The 16,648-nt window shown below is 45.0% G+C and overlaps 1 protein-coding gene across 5 annotated transcripts in view; it reads left to right on the top strand.

Annotated features, from left to right (window-relative positions):
- PHACTR1 (phosphatase and actin regulator 1) overlaps positions 1-16,648 on the top strand; it is a 549,001-nt gene that overhangs the window by 331,998 nt on the left and 200,355 nt on the right. For all 5 annotated transcript variants that reach the window (XM_055323081.1, XM_055323078.1, XM_055323082.1 and 2 more), the window contains one exon: positions 10,817-10,981. In XM_055323081.1, the coding sequence (XP_055179056.1) occupies positions 10,817-10,981 (165 nt within the window). The remainder of the gene's footprint in view (positions 1-10,816; positions 10,982-16,648) is intronic.

Here is a 16,648-nt window from a genome sequence, read left to right as displayed (position 1 = left end):
AAACCAAGGCCATATTTGTGGTTAAATTAAGTTTGGGAACCAAAGGGTCAAACAAAGTTTACAAGGTGTATTGCGGACCTTCTCAGAGCCTTAAAAAGGCTAAAATAAATTGTGATGTGATTCTTTAAGAAGAGAACATGGTATGTCAGCCATAATGTCAGGGCAACAATGTTAGGAAATTTGATACCCTTCCACATAATGCAAATGTTATGAAGATCTAATGAAATAATAGATGTAAAAGCACTTGGAAAGAGGGGCACCTGGCTGTATGGCTCAGTCAGTGGAGCATGTGACTTTTCATCTGGGGTTGTGAGTTCGAGCCCGACGTTGGGTGTAGAGATTACTTAATTTAAAACACACACACACACCTGGAAAGAATGAAGCACTATGTGAACATTAGACATGTGTAAAGAATTCAAATTCTTTGAATGTTTTGGAGCTGGCTAGCATCGCTGAAGGGATCTTCCTCAGCCACCTGAAGGCTGTGGATTTAATTGAGAAGAAGGGTATAGGATTCTAGGCTTTGGCAGGAATGCCATAGTGTATTTTCTGAAAAGTAATTCTTAGACTGCTCACACCAAAATTACCTGGGCTGCTTATTAATGCGTTTATGTTACGGGTTCAGATCTAAGATCAAGACCAGGGATCCAAAGTTTTAGCAGATACTTGAGTTGATTCCTAACTGCACTGAAGCTTGAGATCCACCAGCCCGGAGAATCAGAGGCCTGATCAGAGCCTCCAAACTTCATGTAATCCCTTAGTGGTGAAGTGGTAAGGAACTTCACCTTTTTGAGCAAGTGGTCTGCCCGGTACTAGAAGAGACCTTTTTTTTATTATAGTTTTTTTTTTTTATTTTTAGATAACTTTTATTGAGTCTCTGTTCCAAGCCCCCAAGGAATGCATTTAATATACACCTGTTCATCCTTATAAGTCAGTATTATTCCTATGTTATAGGAAAGCAAGCTGACAGGACGTCCCTAAGGTCACACAGTGAATTTGTTAGAGCCCCTTGTTTAAAAATGAGAGAGAACCCAACCCACTTGGGCTTAAGTAAAAACAAGAAGGTATTGGTTCATGTAAAGAAAATGTCCAGAGTTAGAATGGTTTCAGGAAGGGCTGGATCCAGGGGCCCAAATAATATAATGAAGTCTCAGTTTCACCTGATCCATCCTTCCCTCAGTTCTTCTCTGTTGTTTCAATTCTGACAGGCTCTCCCTTCGAGGTGGCAGGAATATTACCAGCAGCTTCCTGCTACAGAACAAGGCTTGGGAAACTATCATCACAAGGGCTGGCTACCTGGTTTTGTAAATGAAATGGTATTGAACACAGCCATGGCCACTTGTGGACATTTGTCTGTGGCTGTCTTTATGCTGCAGTAGCAGTTGAGTATTGGCAACAGAGCTGTATGGCCCATAAAGCCTAAAGTATTTAGGATTTGCCTTTACAGAAAGGGTTTGGTGACCCCTGTGGGAGAAACCAAGTTTTGTTGGTTTGATTGTGAATCTGTGAGAGGCATTATTTATTTATTTTTAGAGTATCCGGCCCCTAGGGCCTGATGTGTTAAGATGAACAAAGAACTGGGGTGCCTGGGTGGCTCAGTCGGTTAAGTGTCTGCCTTCAGCTCGGGTCATGACCCCAGGGTGCTAGGATTGAGCCCACGTTGGGCTCCCTGCTCAGCAGGGAACCTGCTTCTCCCTCTCCCTTTGCCCCTCCCTCTCCCTTTGCCCCTCCCCCTCTCTGCTTGATTTCTTTCTCTCTAATCAATAATCTTTTTTAAAAAGAAAGATGAACGAGGTACCTGCATTACTTAAAGATTGTTGCTTTGGATTAACAGAGGGCTAGGGCGTTCATTTACAGTTTAAGTAAACAAGGTCCATTCCCAACACAAATATATCCTATGGATTACAAGAACAATAGAATGTGTTGTAAGATTTTGTAGTCATTATATGCTTCAGTGGTTGAAGGTTAGATTCCTGGAAGATGAAACAGGAATTTTTTATTGAATACCTCAGGAAGAACTTTGTTTATAATGTCTAGTATCTCAATAAATATAACAACACAGACATGTATAAATTTAAACGAGACATTGCCCCTACCTGTCTGCTCCTGTAACTTTAGTCAGTAATAGGGAGATTCGAAAAGCCGAGCTTTCCTAGAGTGGGCAGGTATTCTTGAAAATAGACAAGGCTTAATTTGTAGCAGGTGTTTCTTCCTAAGCATCCTCTCTCTTTTTTTTTTTATTTATTCATCTATTCATGAGAGACACAGAGAGAGAGAGGGAGAGAGAGGGGCAGAGACACAGGCTCCATGCAGGGAGCCCGACGTGGGACTCGATCCCGGGGCTCCAGGGTCACGCCCTGGGCCTAAGGCAGCACTGAAACGCTGAGCCACCCGGGCTGCCCAGCATCCTGTCTTTCTGTTCATTAGCTCCTCCTCAATTTCCCCAAGTGTAAGATGGGGATGATTGTACCACTGCCTGGTGAGATTAACATAGGATCCCGGAGGAGAGTATGCTCTAAGTGTCTTGGTCAGCGCGTGGCACAGACTCGGTGGCTGAAAAGTGGTAAGCGTATCATCGCTGTCCTTGTCATCATTGTCTATGACTAAGGAAGCACCATCCTGCTTAGAATCCCCCTTCCTGTTGTGTGCAGAGTTCCGCAGATCACATTAGTCACTGAACCTCTTTCTGATATGATGGCCTGCAGCTCCTGAACCGGTACAGCTTCTGTCTCTGCTCTCTTTAAAAATCAGTGCATCACAGGGCCCTGGATTTAGGGGCATTCTCGTATTCCTCAGGGATTTCAATTACTGCTTTAAGAGAAGATTAACAGACTCGGGTCATCTTTGGTCCCAAGGGATCCACAAATTCCCTTTCTCTCCTCCCTCCCCATACTGGCATAGTGTCCTTGTGTGCTTTTGCCAAGGTGCCTGGAAGGGATGCTCTCAGTCTGTTCACAGTGTTGCAGGCAGTGGCAAGCCTGTGAGCATCCTTTGGGACCTGCTCCTGGCATGGGTGGAACTGCCTCCTACCGGGTAGAAATCTCTGGAGCCAGAAGAAAAGGAGCAGGTTGGCCAAGTGCCTGAGCAAATATGCTGAGAAGAATGGGCCCAGGTGTATGTGGCCTCGCTCTTCCCCCACCGCATCGTACCAGCACACCCTTTATTGGTTCTTCCCTCAGGAAGGATCCTTTTCTTGTAGCAGCATGACTGAGAAGCAGCTCTCTCCGTATAAACATCTGCATGTCCCTGCAGAAGCACAATGCACCATCATGATGGTGTCTAGTGGCTGTGTCTGGAGTGTGCGTGGTTTCCTGTAGTGTGTAGTTGGAGTTTCCTCTGGTGAGTCCCAGGTAGAGGAGGCAGCCCCTGTGTGTCCAGAAAATTGAGGGGCACAGAGCTCCCTCTCCTATCCTCACTGGGGCCTGCAATACTCAAGCAGACTTGGATTAATGGATGAGCCCTTTGTTAAATGCAGCTGTATTCCCATTAGCACTGGGCTAGGCCAGTGTCTGTGTTTATGCCCATCAGTTCTGTTTTTTTTTTTAAGATTATATTTATTTATTCATGAGAGACACAGAGAGAGAAGGGGAGGCAGAAACACAGGCAGAGGGAGAAGCAGGCTCCCTGCAGGGAGCCCGATGTGGGACTCGATCCCAGGACCCCGGGATCACGCCCTGAGCTGAAGGCGGGTGCTCAACCACTGAGCCACCCAGGCGTCCCTATGCCCATCAGTTCTAATGGGCAGATTGGATCTATCCTTGACCGATGGTAAGGAATAGCAAAGAATGTGGTGTTCCAAGGTTGGAAGACCAGGTATGGGCAGTGAAGGTCAAGGAAAGGGCCGAGGGAGAAGATGGGTAAGAATGCCATAGATCCTCATACTCGGCATCACTAACACACCCGTGTGTTTCCAGGCATCATGTCTGCATTTGCGTCAAACGCCTTAGTGGCCCCGTGGTCAGTGGGGCAGTGTTGCTTTATCTCCTATCTCCTTATGGGCTGGTGGGTCTTCTTTAAATCAGATAGCCCTCTCTGGGCAGCAGAGCCTCCTTGTGCCCCCGTGGCCACCTCCTGTAATGCCCACCCTTCATCTCCTCTACCCTGTCCTCCCCATCTCCTCCCCACCCCTCAACTCATGGACAGGGCAGGGGCTTCTGATTTTTATTTTATTTTATTTTATTTTATTTTATTTTATTTTATTTTATTTTATTATTATTAATTATTTAGGCTTCTGATTTTTAGAATAAAAATGTGTCAGTCCTTTTTTTTTGTTATTCTTCTTGTAAACGTACTTCACAGCTAATACAGATCAGTCCTAGATTGGACAGAAGCTGTTCAGAGTTCTGGCCTCTCTAAGACAGTGTGCTGTAACTTAAGGAGTGGAAAGGGGAAAATACTGCCATCTTGCTCCTGATAAATCATACTAACCCTTTCCTTGCCCTAAGTCATGTCTGTAAAACTGAAAATGCATGTTTAAAAGCAGGGAAGCCACAGTCGTGGAGAATTTCCTGCATGGCTGGGACCTGCAGGCGTCCTTCTGCAGCTGTAAGAGAAGGTCAGACTCCTTGCAGCAGAAAGGTGGTGGTGGGTTTTGGGCCTGGGCCGTTCAGCGTCGGTAACCCACCGATGGCCTCACCTCCGCCCCTAACTTGGGCCACCAGTGTGGTGAAAACAGAAGCCCCATCTAATGAAATTGGAAGAAGTGAATGTTACCAGATCCTGCTCCCTAAGCTTTCAATTTCTGAGTTCACTTTGGGTTGAGAGGCCAGTATTTGTGAGGATCTTGGGTCCCTCCAAAAATCTAAGGAGCACTTGGTACCTGGAGAGATCCAAGTGGGGGTGGGGGCGCGGTATGGAGGGACTCCAGATGCCCTGGCCTTTCTGCCTCTGTTGGTGACTGGACATCAGATAGCATAGACGCTGTGGCTCCCCCCTTCTAAACTTTTCAGGGGATCCCTGTACGTCTGACACCTTCTAGGACACTAAAGTTGGTTCTTCCTTTGGATGAGCCTTGAAAGCCAGGCCACCTGAGAAATTTAATTGTAAGGATGCTAGCTGAGGTGCCCCGCCCTTGCCCACACTCCCATTGCACACTCTAAGGGCCCACCAGAAGCAGCCCCAGGGTGCCAAGAGGGGTGGGCTTCAGGGCACCGGCCCATGCAGGTGCTTGGGTTCTAGTCATGAAAGTCATGCACCAATGAAGTCCCTCCTCTCTGGTTTTTCAAAAGGGACCGAAAAATCTTGTCCCCCACCGTGTCTCTCCCTCTGAGTAAAGTGAATCCCGGACTGTCTAGTCCCCTGAAGAGCATTTACGTGGATGGAGGTGCTGGAAAGACCCCAGAGCTCATCTGGCCAGGCTCCCCCCCTTCCCCTCTTGCTCCTGCAGATCTTTGAAGCAGCTCAGCTGCCCGCCTCATACCTTTCGGTCCAGCATTCTGTCCTGGCAGTTGACATTCGAGCTGATTCATGTCGAAGTGAACAATTTCTCCAGACAGCTGGCTCCTCTCTCTGCAGCACGAGGAAGCCACCTTTGAGAGCAGTGGGCTTGGCAAAGCAGCCTTTTCATCATCTGTTTCAAAAGAAGGCTGTTTTTATAAATGTGCCGGGCCTGCCTGCCCTTCCAGTACCCTTGTCTTCATCCCGTTCTCTCCCAGGCTCCTGCGAGGTTGGGGACCACTTTATTCTGAGCCTGGTTGTACTTTCTGTTGCTTTTCTTCCCATCCCTACTCAGGAGTGCCAGTCCTCGCGCTCAGACCTTCCAATTTCATTATCTGGTGGTGAAGCAGCCAGGTTGGGAGTCAGCCCCTATCATCAGATGAATTGGGGAAAAATGTAATGTGGATGATTAAAATATAAATCAATTAGAGTAATCCAATCTGCTCAATAATCTGTACTTAAGAGCTAAACATCTTGAATTTAATAATGTACGTATTAAAGAGCCATTTAACTATGGAGTTGTAATTATGCCTTTATAATCCTCTGTCAGCTTCTTGCCACTCTAGGTTTTTCTAAGGCACTCCTACTTTCTTATAATTATTTTAATGTGGTAATTTTGGAATAATTTTTATTCATTTTTTTAAGATGTGATCATGAGACAGCTTTTGGGTCTTGGTGGTGCATTTTTCTTAAGACAGCTAGCGATACTGATTTTATACTTTTTTTTAACAGTTCATTTATTTATTTGACAGAGACAGCACAAGCAGCGGAAGCAGTAGGGAGAGGGGGAGGGAGAAGCCGACTCCCCACTGAGCAGGGAGCTTGAGATCCCAGGACCCCGGGATCATGACCTGAGCTGAAGGCAGATGTTCAACCACTGGGCCACCCAGGAGCCCCTGATCTTACACTTCTTAAGATGTGTTGTCTGTGAATGAACTTAATCAGGTGTCCTCCTCATTTATTCCCTTTTTTTTAATTTATTACCTTTTTAAATGAATTATCATTGGATGCCAACTGTGAGAGCAAACCCCAGCGCCAATTCTAAAAAACCCGTATCTTGAATTTTTTTTTTGAGGGATTCGGCATATAATCTCTTTATCAAACCTTTAACAGAAATGTTTCACCTTGGCTAAACCTAGGTCTCAAACTTTAAAAGTTATATCTTTTGTGTCTTAGGCTAGAGAATCAAAAGAAAGATGGAAACTCTTCCAACCAAATGCAGATACCCAGATACACATGAACTTGTGCACGTATTTTCAGGGGTATGTTGCCTCCTGAAGCCTGTTGGGATCCGTGGATCCCAGGATGGGCGCTTTGCTGAGCGAGGTTTCCAGTTTGGCATCAGTGTGTGTTTAGAGAGGTACTGGCAGGTAATTCTGGGCCGGCCACTCGGAGGTTCCTTAGGCCAAGGCAGGAAACCAGAACTTTCTGCTGTAAGTTGTAGGAAGCCACTGAAAGCTTCTGGAAAAAAAGCAGGCTTCTGGAAAGAGTAATCTTGCAATAATATAAAATACAGGTTTAAGCAGACTGGGATTGGGAAAGTAGGTTTGGAGACTTGTAAAAGCTGGTTAAAGAACACTCAGATTATAAATGAAGGTAAGAAACAGGAACACAGTGATGGATGTGAAAGAGAAAGTGATTTCGTGCAAATCAGATCACTAGACTTTCCTGGACTCAGAACTCCCTTGGTACAATGCCCACATCTGCCCCTCCCTACTTGGCGACCCAGCTACTGAGCATCACTGAAGCAGCACCCACTCAAAGCAATGGATACCATTTAAAGAGAATAATTTCCAGATTCAGAGGTTCCAGAGCCTGTTCACTTTTTCTGTTTGGATTCTCCTTCCTCACTGTAGATGGTTTTGTTCCCTTCTCTCCTTAGCCTCCCCCACCCCACCCCTGCAGCCCAAACTTCCTCAAAGTCTCCCCAATATGTCTCTTCCTCCCCTCCGCCCCCAGTCCCCCAGGGCTGCTGGATTCATCTCCCCGAGGCCCACATCTGATGTGTGACACTTGTGATCAGAGACCTCCGTTCCGACTTTTGGAAAGAAGTCTCCTGGTGACTAACCATAGTTCAGAATAGAGTCTTCCGGTGACTAACATTCCCATATGTACTTCTGATCCCTCCCCCTTCTCTCCTCCCGGAAAACTCTACTTTGTAAATCCCTCAGCCTCGCTGCTACACCTGCAGCCCCTTCCCCTCCCCGGGAGCACGGCCCACTGTCCCCATCCAGTCTCTCCACTTGCATCCAAGGCAGATTTCCCTCAGTTGCTCTCTCTTACCCTAAGATGTGAAATCCAAGCTTCCAAAGATACTTTGCAGGAAGCTGCATTATCTGGCTCCAAAGGCCTTGTCATGGAGCCTGCCTACCGTCCTTTTCTTCAGCTTCCTTCTCTAATCAAAGTCTTAAAAAAAAAAAAAGCAAAGTCTTGGGCACCTGGGTGACTCAGCAGTTGAGTGTCTGCCTTCGGCTCAGGGCATGATCTTGGGGTCCTGGGATCCTCCCCGCAGGGAGCCCACTTCCTCTGCTTATGTCTCTGCTTCTGCCTCTGTGTCTCTTATGGATAAATAAATAAAATCTTTTTTAAAAATGCAAAGTCGTGGGACCTCTGGGTGGCTCAGTGGGTTAGGCATCTGACTCTTGATCTCAGCTCAGGTCTTGATCTCAGGGTCATAAGTTCAAGCCCCACATTCGGCTCCACACTGGGCGCAGAGCCTACTTAAAAAAAAAAAAGAAAGAAAGAAATGTGTTCGAGTGATCGCTGTCTACCCAGTCATGAAACACAAAAGCTTCAGCCATCCCTGCTTCCTTGTCCTCCCTCATGCTGGTCTGGGAAGCTGCCAGGAGCCTGTGATTTTGCCATTTGGTTGGGTCTCATCCTTTCTCAGGTCCCTTCTATCACACCCTACCTGCGTTCCAGTCACGTCTCCCCAGGAAGACCGCAGTGGCCTCCTCATTACTCTCTGCCAGTCTTCCAGTTCGGGTTCCCATTGTCTGTGCAGTGAGAGTCCTAGAAATAAATCTAATTGTGCCTTCTCCAGCACACTGATTAACCCAAAGCCCATCCCCCGCCTAGACCCTCTTGATCCCCTTCTCTCTGTTCTACTTTTCCTTTAATTTTCCCCCCAAACACAGATCTTCCAATATAGTGTACAGTTGACTTAGTTGTAACATGTATTTTCCGCTCCCCTCCCCCTGCCCTGCCAGCGGAGGCTCCGAGAGTTGGTGCTCTTATCTGTTTTGTTTGCTGACGTAATTTAAGCAGCTGGTACATAGTGAGCACTCAGTACATATTTGTTGAATGTCATAATGTCAATTCCTTATTTTTACATCCTCATCCTTTCCCCTCTGCTTATAGAATAAAACCTAAACACCTACTAGGAACTTTCAGAAGGTTGCGTGTTCTGGTTCCACACTCCTCCAGCCCCTGTCTCTCACCACCGGGTGTCCATCATGAGATGGACATTAAGGGATAATCAAGATTTGATGGGTTTCTGGACATGCCATGTTCTTTCAGCCTTCTCTGTTCCTGTCTGGTCTATTCTCCTCCCAGAGATCTACTTCTCTACCTTTCCCCATGTGGGGGGAAACAGTTCCTCCTTTTTCAAAATCCAGCCAAAAATTCCATCCCCTGTGGGTCTCCTCCTACACCCTGAAGGAGAATTAGTTTCTCTCTCTCTCCTGTTTGCTTCCTTTAATTTCTGTGTGATTGCTCCTGGTGTGCAGTTTTACACATGGACCTCTGTGTCTCCTCCCCTAGACTCTGTGCTCCGTCATGTCCATTTTTTTCTGTGTGTCTGCGCCCAAAATGATCACAGGGTCCATTACAGTATTATTATGTTGTCACTTAATGCAGTGATTGAAGAGAGGAGCTGCCATATGTTGAACCACGTAGTCAAAGGTTTGAGGGCCGTCACCACACCACATGCCCAAATTATTGCTGTCCTCACCCCCAAACCTGTACCTGCCCTGTGTCCCCTGTTTCTGTGAGTGAAAGGGTGTCAGTCCCCTGACATGAATCTGGGCATCGGGAATGACCTACCTCCTTTTCCTCAGATCACCCAACTAGGTCCTGTTGACTCTGCTCCCAGACATCTCCCAAATCCATCTTCCCCTCTGTCTTGCTCTCAGGAGCCTTTGCCTACCTGTCATCTCTGTCACCAAGCACACTGCCTGGCACATCGTGGAGGTGTCATATATATTTCTTGAATGAGTGAGTCTCTGAGTTAGAACCATTTCAGGTAGCAACAGGCACAGATTACCGGGCTATGAGTTCGAGCTTCTGAGCTTCTATGTTGTTGCAAAAGTCTGGGTGATTTTTCTGAAGGTGGGGTTGGAGGCCCAACAGAGTGGTTTTGGATCAGCCCCATGGCTCTAGATGTTATCTGACTTTCTAGACCAGTGAAGCTCTCTCAGCCTCCTGAGTTTGCCAAGGGGGTCACGTTTTCTGATCGCTTCTGTCTTAAAAATTCAAATCCCGGCATATTTCCCTCACTGGGATATGTAAATTCTCATGTAAGTTTGGAAAAGGGTTTGTTTTTTAACAAGTGATGAAAGAGATCAGGGCAATTGTGACCCCCTAAAGAAGGGTCCACTAGGAATAATGAGTTGGAGGGTCTTCGTATCCTCACACATGAAGTTACGGGATTAGTCTCGATGTTCCCTCAAGTCACTTTCGCTCCCAATTTCTATGAATATTATTATTATTATCATCATTATTAAAGCAAAATACCAGGAACAACAGCAACAACAACAAAACCTAGAGGAACCGAGGCGGTTGTAAAGTCTAATGAAGGGTGAGTGATTCTAAAATCAGTCTAAGCTGGAGACATCACTCAACAGATTCCAGTGCTGCTTTGGGTCTGGGCAAAGCAGGAAGGAGAGTCGTGGGCGGTAGAGGCGTTGGCATTGGAACAGACAGTTGATAAATGTTTTCAGCCTCCTCTTTTCTCGGCAGACGGTGCTATAGTGATTGCATCTGCCAAGTCTTAATCTGAGATATTGCTGGACCACTAGTTACACAGACTGTGTCACTTGACTCCTCTGATGCCCTCTTCCTGCCTCGTTGGGGAATCTCGATGTGTCAAGAGGGTTCTGTTCCTCCTCCACCCCATTGTCCTCCTTTATCAGGTCTAGGTCGAGGTTGGGTACATTTGGGGTGCTCCAGATGCCTAGGGTTTGGCTGACTGTCTCCAGCCTTTAGAACAGGGTGGTATGACTTCCATTCCAAAAGGCAAAAAAAGAGAAACGGAACTTCAGTCATGTGGTTTCTGTTATCTGTAACCATGGAAAACGTTGGCCATCTGTGAGGATCCCATTTTAACACTTTCTCTCTCTCTCTCTCTTTCTCTTTCCATCTCTTTCTCGGGGAAAACTAGCTGAGGAAGTGGAGAGGCTGGCGGCCATGCGTTCTGACTCCCTCGTTCCAGGTACCCACACCCCACCCATCCGCAGGAGAAGTAAGTTTGCCAACCTGGGAAGGATTTTCAAGCCTTGGAAGTGGAGAAAGAAGAAAAGCGAGAAGTTCAAACACACATCCGCAGGTAAGATGGTTGTTTCCTTCTCTTTGGGAGTTTGTTGACTTCAACTCTGTATGTTAATTAGCAGAATTTAATTATTGTGGACCATCTGAGCCAAAGGGAAGAAAAATCAAGCCTTAGAATTGCTCTTGTGTTGAATAATTCTTTGGTGCAGTTGAAAAATGGCTTTCAGATCTTGTGTGTTTTCTCGTGTGTTAGGTTTTTTGTTATGTTTTGATCTGCCACTTGTGTCTAATCTATAAATATCTGAGCTTAGAATTCCACCTTTTCTGTAATTGAATGCTTTTATTCCACCACTGACAATCCATTTCTTATTGTTCAGCCTCATTTGGACTGCTTTGGCAGAAAGCAACCCGTAGCAGAAAATAAGTTATTTGTGGTCTTTGGCAGATGAGAATAGGTTATTCCATGGAGGAAAAATCTTGAATGAATGATTGTTGGACACGAAAGGAAAATGCAGGAGAATGAAAACAAAGCATCATGTAATGGCAGGGACAATTCTACAGTTGATGACTTAGTGGGCAGAAGGGGAATTGGAGGGAAGTCAGTATTAGCTGAGGGGTAAAGAGCACACTCTGGAGTCAGACTGCATGGGTTCAAGCCCCAGTTCTGATATTCGGCAGTTCTTTGACCTTGCTCAGTTTATTTAACTCTGTATCTCAGTTTTCCCACCTGTAAAATAGAGCTAAGAACAATATTTTACCTGACTTAAAATTGTGAGTTTATGTGACATGCTATGTGGATCTATTTTAAATGAGTAGGAGTGTGCGGAGGGAAGGGTATAAGGAAAGAGGCCTGATTTCACCCTGTTGGCTTTGAGATAAGGTGATGGAATAGCTATGCAGATATTTTTTATTTGTTTTGTTCTGATTTTGCTTACTGAATGCCCAAGTCCTTTCAAGTCTACGCTCCAGGGCTTTAATCTCCTCCTCCCTCTTCATCCTCAAAACCTCAGCCTGCCCTTCTCCTCCTGAGAATCATCACCTCTTCTGTGTCTTGGTCCTCTCCCCACTTTCCCCTTGGTCCTTCCCCCCACCTTGCAAACTAACTGTGAAGTGGGAGATGGGGCTGCTTGTTGTACCTGAACATAAACCCGCAGATCTGGGAATTTTCATGCTAATTGCTTTGGGGGAACGAAAGAAAATAGCAAACATAGGAAAGTTGCAGATAGTCTTAGAAATCCATAAGATAGAAATCTTAAACGGTTCTCATGGACCTCTCCAGCTTGTGTTTTCTGACCTTTCCTTCAATGGAAGCCCCAATGCCCTGTTGCTGTCATCTGTTAATTCTTGAGATTGGAACGAACATCCAAATTACAGTAATCTCAAACCTGTCAGCCCTGGGACTGAGTCCCTTCACTGGACTACATTCTGCACCCTCCTGGTCATTGGACAGGTGTAATAAAACCTGTAGGCCGTTCATGTATTTCTAAACACTGCTGAGAGATTGACGTGCAAGCAAAACCTAAATGGATGACTCCTTTTTATCCCCCCACCCCAGGGGAAAACTAGACCATGACCTCTTAGGGAGTGTTCTGTGAACTCTGGAAAAAATAAAGTTTTGGGGCTCCTGGATGGCTCAGTCATTTCAGTCTTGGTTTTGGTTCAGGTCATGATCTCAGAGTCATGAGATCAAGTGGGGGGGGTGGGGGGGGTCTGCGCTCAGCAGGGGGTCTACGCTCAGCAAGGAGTCTGCTACAGATTCCCTCTGCCCCTTCTCTCATGGTCTCTGTCTCTGTCTCTCTGTCTCTCTCCTTCTCTCTCATAAATAAATAGTTTTTTAAAAAAAATAAAATTTCCAGGGATCCCTGGGTGGCGCAGCGGTTTGGCGCCTGCCTTTGGCCCAGGGCGCGATCCTGGAGACCCGGGATCGAATCCCACGTCGGGCTCCCGGTGCATGGAGCCTGCTTCTCCCTCTGCCTGTGTCTCTGCCTCTCTCTCTCTCTCTCTCTGTGACTATCATAAAAAATAAAAATTTCCATAAGATCCCTTACCAGGGTCTTCCTGACTTTGTGGTAGAAAATGGCTTACAATCACACAAACACACATTGAACCAATATCCATTCATCAGCACGAACCCCTGAATGATGGTGTCCCAGATGCCTTTCCTACCAGCAAATCAGGAGCTTTGTTTTGTCCATCTGATGAGACCTTTAGGTAAAGCTCGGATGCTCCTGGCATGCAAAGATCTAGTGTGCTGACTTCAGGATGTTGGGAAACTGGTCCTTTGACAGATGCAAATACAAGAACTTCAAATTACTTGTGGATCATTCAAAGTTTGAATATTATTTGCATTTAAAACTCTTTGGGGAGAAAAAAATTTGAAACACGTGACTGGCAAAGTTGCGGTTTGAATCATTCTTATCATTAACTATTCTTAGCAAGTTCTTGTGATTGTGATTTCTCTGGCCAAACTGATGAATTTGGCAGTTGAATGTGATATTTGGATGTAAGCTTTTTTTTTTTTTTTTTAAAGAGACATTGACCTCCTGAAGTAGAAAAGGTAGAGGATATACTATAGAATATATCCAAATAGGTGGCGGGATACCTGAATTAAGTGAAGCTATTCTAGTTTTTAAAAAAGTCAGTGGTTTGCGCTGTCATTTCCTTTGTACTTAACTGGATTCAGAAATATTATTCCTTATTTTTGGAGAGACTTGTAGTACCAGTTCTTAGCCCACAGGAGAAAAAACTGGACAACATAAGGATGTTTAACATGATAAATTGTATATATATTCAAGTAATACTTTGAAGTGCAAACTTTCCTATGCATTGGTAAGAGCTAAGTACATTTACAAGAGGATTGATTGATTATGGGATTGTTAATGGTTGGCCAGTGTTAGCTGATATGTATATATTTGTCTTGTACGTGTGTATATGTAATGTCCTCCCTTTCGTGTGTAAAATAAGGTCCACAGTTTTGATACAAAGATCAAGTTCATAAATTCATTTATATTATGCATTTGTATTTAAAACTGTACTTTTTTTTAAAAACACATGAAAGAACATGAACACAATGCACACTTGGCCTGTTTGGTACTTCCACAGTGAGTTGCCACTTTTTAAGTTGCCACTTAAAATTTGCCATAATTAGCTATGCTATGGTTTTCCTATAGCTCAAGTTATGGGATAGGTGTATCTGTGTCTACCACATCTTCAAAGATAAGCCCAGAAACATTACTTTCTAAGTTGTATAACAATAAGAAAACTGCATTGGAAAGTTAGGATCTCACTGTTTCCCTCAATTTTGGCATCAACAATTGTATGAACTTTTCAAAGGCCTCTGTGTCTTGTGCTGCTTGTACATCCATCCTATGCTAGGCTGAAGGCCAGGGTCCTGACAAAGCCTTCAGCATTAAGATCCTGAGACTGAACTCCAGATGGTGGTGGAAACACTGGAGGACGAAGCAGCCCTGCATCATAACAGTAAGGAAACAACCGTAATGGTTGGAAGGCAAAATAATGGGTCCTCTGGGAGGTGATCCTTACGTGCTTTGCAGCCTGTGCTCAGAGGCCATGCCCACGGCCTGCAACACAGCCTGACACACCCAACCTCCTGTGTGGAGTCAGCAGTGTATGTCCACAACACACACCCCCAGAGCTACTCTGGGAACAAAGACAAATGATAACATCCCCTCCAAAGTAGAACAAGCAGAGCCTCCCCAAAATAGTCAATTGCAACCATCTTATCCAAATTCCTTGAAAATGAGGACTGTATTTATAGAAAAATAGAACTGGCAGGAATAAACCATGAAGATGCCACTGAGTTATGCTTTTATTTCCTCTTGACAGAAAATCATAAGCTGTAGGGGGTTGGCCCTGGAAATCTGCAATGTGCCAGAAGTCCCTTTGTGCTTCTAAGCTTTTCCGCATACCTAGGGCCTTGAGCAACACGATATTTTTAAAAATTAAAAAATGTTACTGAATGCCTACCCATGCTGAAACTGTACCCGCTCTGGAGATAGATAACTGTGAGCAAAAGCAGACCTTGTCGGTGACCTTGTGGCATGCACAGTGTAGTGGGAGAGGCAGGCAATCGAAACACATGGATACAGGTGGGATCACGATTATGATAGGGCAGTGAAGGGAAAGTACTGGGGAAAGTGAGGGGGACACTTGATGCCATCTGAGGGACCAGAGAAACTGTCTTGAGGAAGAGAAGTTTGAACTGAGACCTTGGGGAAGTAGTAAGAATTTAGAAAACAAGAACTCCAGGCAGCAAAACAGCCTGTGCAAAGGCCCTGTAGTAGAAGAAACAGGAATGAACAGGCTGGGAAAACAATGGCTAGAGAGTGGAGAGCTAGGAGTACGCTGTCAGTCGAGGCTGGCGGGGTCACCAAGGACTGGACCCTCTCTAGGCCTTCATCCTGCACAGCAGATTAGACAAGAGTATGTGTGGCTCCAGGAAAACCAATTTGGCCATGTACAGATTATGGTAACTTGGACTCATATTTGCTAGTAGAAATGAGTGGGTTTGGGAGATGTTATGAGGAATAAGTTACAGGACCAAATGACAAGTTGGATTTAGGAGGGAGAGAGAGAAGGGTCATGTTTGACACTGTAGTGTTGTTTTAGGGCATATGGTTATAGGGTTTCCTGAGATGAGTACTTTGGAAGAGTGGCAGATTTGGAGGAGTGGGGGGAGGGAACGGGGGATAGAGGAGCTATGATCTCCATTTTAGGTGTGAATTGGAGTTGATTTTGTGATATCCAAAGTTGGGAGTTGAATATATGGAATGCAAAGAAGTGGTCTGGACTGGGTGCATAAATCTTGGGTCTTCGCATATCCGCATTAGAGTGATGACCGTGTCGAAGATGGGCTGGGAATACGTATAGAGTGGAAAGAATGGAAAGAAAAGAGGATCCAAGTCTGTCTTAGAGGCAAAGACTATCATCACTAGTGACTAGATAGAGGAGGATGAACTTGTAAAGGAGATTGAGAGGCAATGACTTTCTTTGACCGACTTATTTCATTTAGTGTTATATGCTCTAGCTCCGTCCGTGTTGTTGCGAATGGCAGATCTCATTTGTTTTGTGGCTGAGTAATATTTCATTCAATATATGCCACCTCTTCTTTACCCATTCATCTATGGGTGGACACTTGTGCTGCTTCCATAGTTTGGCTCTTGTAAATAATACTGCAGTAACCTCAGGGGCGTGTATATCTTTTCAAATTAGTGTTTTTATTTTCTTTGGGTAAATACCCAGTAGTGGAATTGCATGATCACGTGATATTTCTATTTTTAATTTTTTGAGGAACCTCCATACTGTTTTCCACAGTATGTGGCTACACCAGTTTGCTTTCTCACCAACAGTACATGAGGTTTTTTTTCCCCCATGTCCTCACTAATACTTGCAATTTCTTTTTTTTTTTTTTTTAATTTTTATTTTAGCCACTCTGGCAGGTGCAAGGTGATGTCTCATGGTTTTTTTTAAAGATTTATTTATCTATTTATTCATTAGAGACAGAGAGAGTCAGAGACACAGGCAGAGGGAGAAGCAGGCTCTCCGCAGAGAGCCTGAAGTGGGAGTCGATCCGTGGTCTTGATTTGCATTTCCCTGGTGATTGGTGATGTTGAACATCTTTTCTTGTGTCTGTTGGCCATCTGTATGTCATCTTTGGAAAAAATATCTATTCAGGTCCTCCAACTGTTTTTTAAATGATGGTTGC

The sequence above is a fragment of the Nyctereutes procyonoides genome, unplaced genomic scaffold (genome assembly GCF_905146905.1).
Source record: "Nyctereutes procyonoides isolate TBG_1078 unplaced genomic scaffold, NYPRO_anot_genome, whole genome shotgun sequence".
Taxonomy (NCBI): domain Eukaryota; kingdom Metazoa; phylum Chordata; class Mammalia; order Carnivora; family Canidae; genus Nyctereutes; species Nyctereutes procyonoides.
Note: the sequence above shows the minus strand (reverse complement) of the source record. Positions and strands in the feature narration are given on the sequence as shown.